The sequence below is a fragment of the Etheostoma cragini genome, chromosome 7, assembly GCF_013103735.1.
Source record: "Etheostoma cragini isolate CJK2018 chromosome 7, CSU_Ecrag_1.0, whole genome shotgun sequence".
Classification (NCBI taxonomy): Eukaryota; Metazoa; Chordata; class Actinopteri; order Perciformes; family Percidae; genus Etheostoma; species Etheostoma cragini.
In genome coordinates, this window is record NC_048413.1 from 19,919,172 (window position 1) to 19,921,507 (window position 2,336).

The window sequence follows — 2,336 nt, forward strand, 5'->3', positions numbered from 1 at the left end:
CACAACCCAAAAGATACACATACATGCACACACACACACACACACACACAGAACACAACCCAAAAGACACACATACATGCACACACACACACACATACACACACTGAACACAACCCAAAAGAACACATACAAGCACACACACACACACACACACACTAACTACAGAAGCACTCTCACACTAACACTCATTCACCTTGTCTATGATTTCAGGGACGAGGCATCTTCGTCATGCTTACTCCCCCTCCTTGAATGGGAATCTCTACACAAGTGACATGACAGCTGTCAATCAAAGAGGCCGTCCAGTCAGCAGCAAATGGCAGAGTCGTCTACAGGATATGTTGACACCCAGTTCCTCGCGTGCCTATGCCATGGGCTGTGCTATTATCACTTTGCTTCTGCTAACAGTGTTACTCATCTTCTACTTTTTGGGTGAGATTTCATATTTCATTGTATTCATTTCCCCTGATATTTCCTGGTTAATTTGTATTTCCTGGATCTATGAGTTACACTTCCCCCAGTTTGTTCCAGATGTCTTTGCATGTTTCATGTTACTTGCAACTTTATTTTTATTTTTTTTACACTCAAGTTATGCCAGGTAATCACAAGGAAGTTTTAAAACATTTCTGTGAATTTAACTCAAGATGGACAATCCAAATACAGAGGTCTACGGGACAAACTGACAGTATGCCTTTGTGCCTCCAGTCCAGCAGGGCGGCGCAGTCCAGATGCTGACTGAGGCAGTGAGGGAGAAAGAGGCCGCAGCCACAGAGCTGTCACTGTTGATCCAAGAACTGCAGGCACTGAGACGCAACCTGACAGCCATGAGAGGAGGGACATGATATGGACACTTACACACATACACACACTGGACATGAGATGCTTTAAGCTACAGTAAAACTGTACGGATGGAACTATGTAGTTAAGAGAAAGGAGGTTTCAAAAAACATTTTTACTCTCTTAAGCCCTGGTAAGTTAACTATGAAAAGAACTTTTGAATTAACTAAAATTATGTTGTCCCCGTGATGATGCGGTTATTAAAGCAGTTGAACTGTTTGGATTATAATAACAGAGGCAGTTTATCTCATAACATTGCAAAAATGCACATTTAATGTCTTAGGATTCAGCATTATTGACACTTCAACACAGCAAAAGTGTGGTGGAGTGACAAAAAGTAAAACTGACTTTGATTTGAAAACAAAATCATTAAATGCAACAACAAAGACAATATTCCAAGCATATTTCTGTTAACTTGTTTTGCTCTTCTTGATTAAAAAACTAGGTTACATTAAGCAAAAAGTTACTGACTTCAACTGTGAATTTTTGCATGTTATAATAAATATATAATTATCCGTTATATAACGTTTATAAACTGTGCATAATAATTTCATAATTGTTACATATCTTTTTCTGTGTTGGCTGGTTTTCACCAAAGACTTACATCTGTTAAAAAGGAGCAGATGAAATGTTATTTTATAACGATGGAGTCTGAATCTCCAAAGACTCAGTACAGTTCATATTATGCATACTGTGTGTACAATAAATATTTGCACATCTTTAACGAAGTCTCCCTGATTTAATTAGCACTTTGCAGTGATGTTATTTAAATTAGATTTTAATGCATATTTATTTGGGTTATGGATTTTAATATGAGTTTCAACCTTAAGTACTTGAAATAAAGACAATTCACATATTTATTTCCTTTAAATTATTTAGACTACTTATTTAGACTACTTTGTTGTGGTTCCACACCACAACAAAGGGCTGGTCCTGCAGGATGGGACCTGCGGCCGCCACAGACAAAGAGGTGCAGGGGAGAAGAGAGAGGAAGAGGAAGAGGAGGAGGAGGAGGAGGAGGAAGAGGAAGAGGAGGAGGAGGAAGAGGAAGAGGAGGAGGAGGGAAAGAGTGAGGCGAGACAGCACCATGGTTGTTCACCCACTGACGTGTCCTTCCTGACAGGAGAGAGAAATGGGCGTTGAGATGTATTGATGAGGAACCTTTCAGATTGGGATAGACTTTATACATACTGACTGTTGTCCTGGCAATTTAAAGGTCCCATGACATGAAACTTTCTTTTTGAGGTTTTTTAACATTAATATGAGTTAATATGAGCCTGCCTATGGTCCCCAGTGGCTAGAAATGGTGATAGGTGTAAACCGAGCCCTTGGTATCCTGCTCTGCCTTTGAGAAAATGAAAGCTCAGCTGGGCCGATCTGGACCTCAGAAGGCAAGGTTACGTCCCCTTTCTCTGCTTTGCCCGCCCAGAGAATTTGGCCCACCCATGAGAGAGAGACATCATGGCTTTCAAACGAGCAATGTGGCAGTTGGTCAAGGCCAC

The 2,336-nt window shown here is 40.5% G+C and overlaps 1 protein-coding gene across 2 annotated transcripts in view; it reads left to right on the forward strand.

Annotated features, from left to right (window-relative positions):
* Positions 1-2,336, forward strand: part of si:dkey-20d21.12 (uncharacterized protein LOC556245 homolog) — an 18,516-nt gene that overhangs the window by 1,901 nt on the left and 14,279 nt on the right. The window contains exons 3-4 of one of the 2 annotated variants that reach the window (XR_004657310.1): positions 211-429; positions 703-899. Coding sequence is in view for 1 of the 2 variants with exons in the window: in XM_034876934.1 (XP_034732825.1) it covers positions 211-429; positions 703-839 (356 nt within the window). In the remaining variant the exon portion in view is untranslated. Of the gene's footprint in view, positions 1-210; positions 430-702; positions 1,166-2,336 lie in introns of those variants that run through there. The other variant, XM_034876934.1, reaches the window with a different exon arrangement.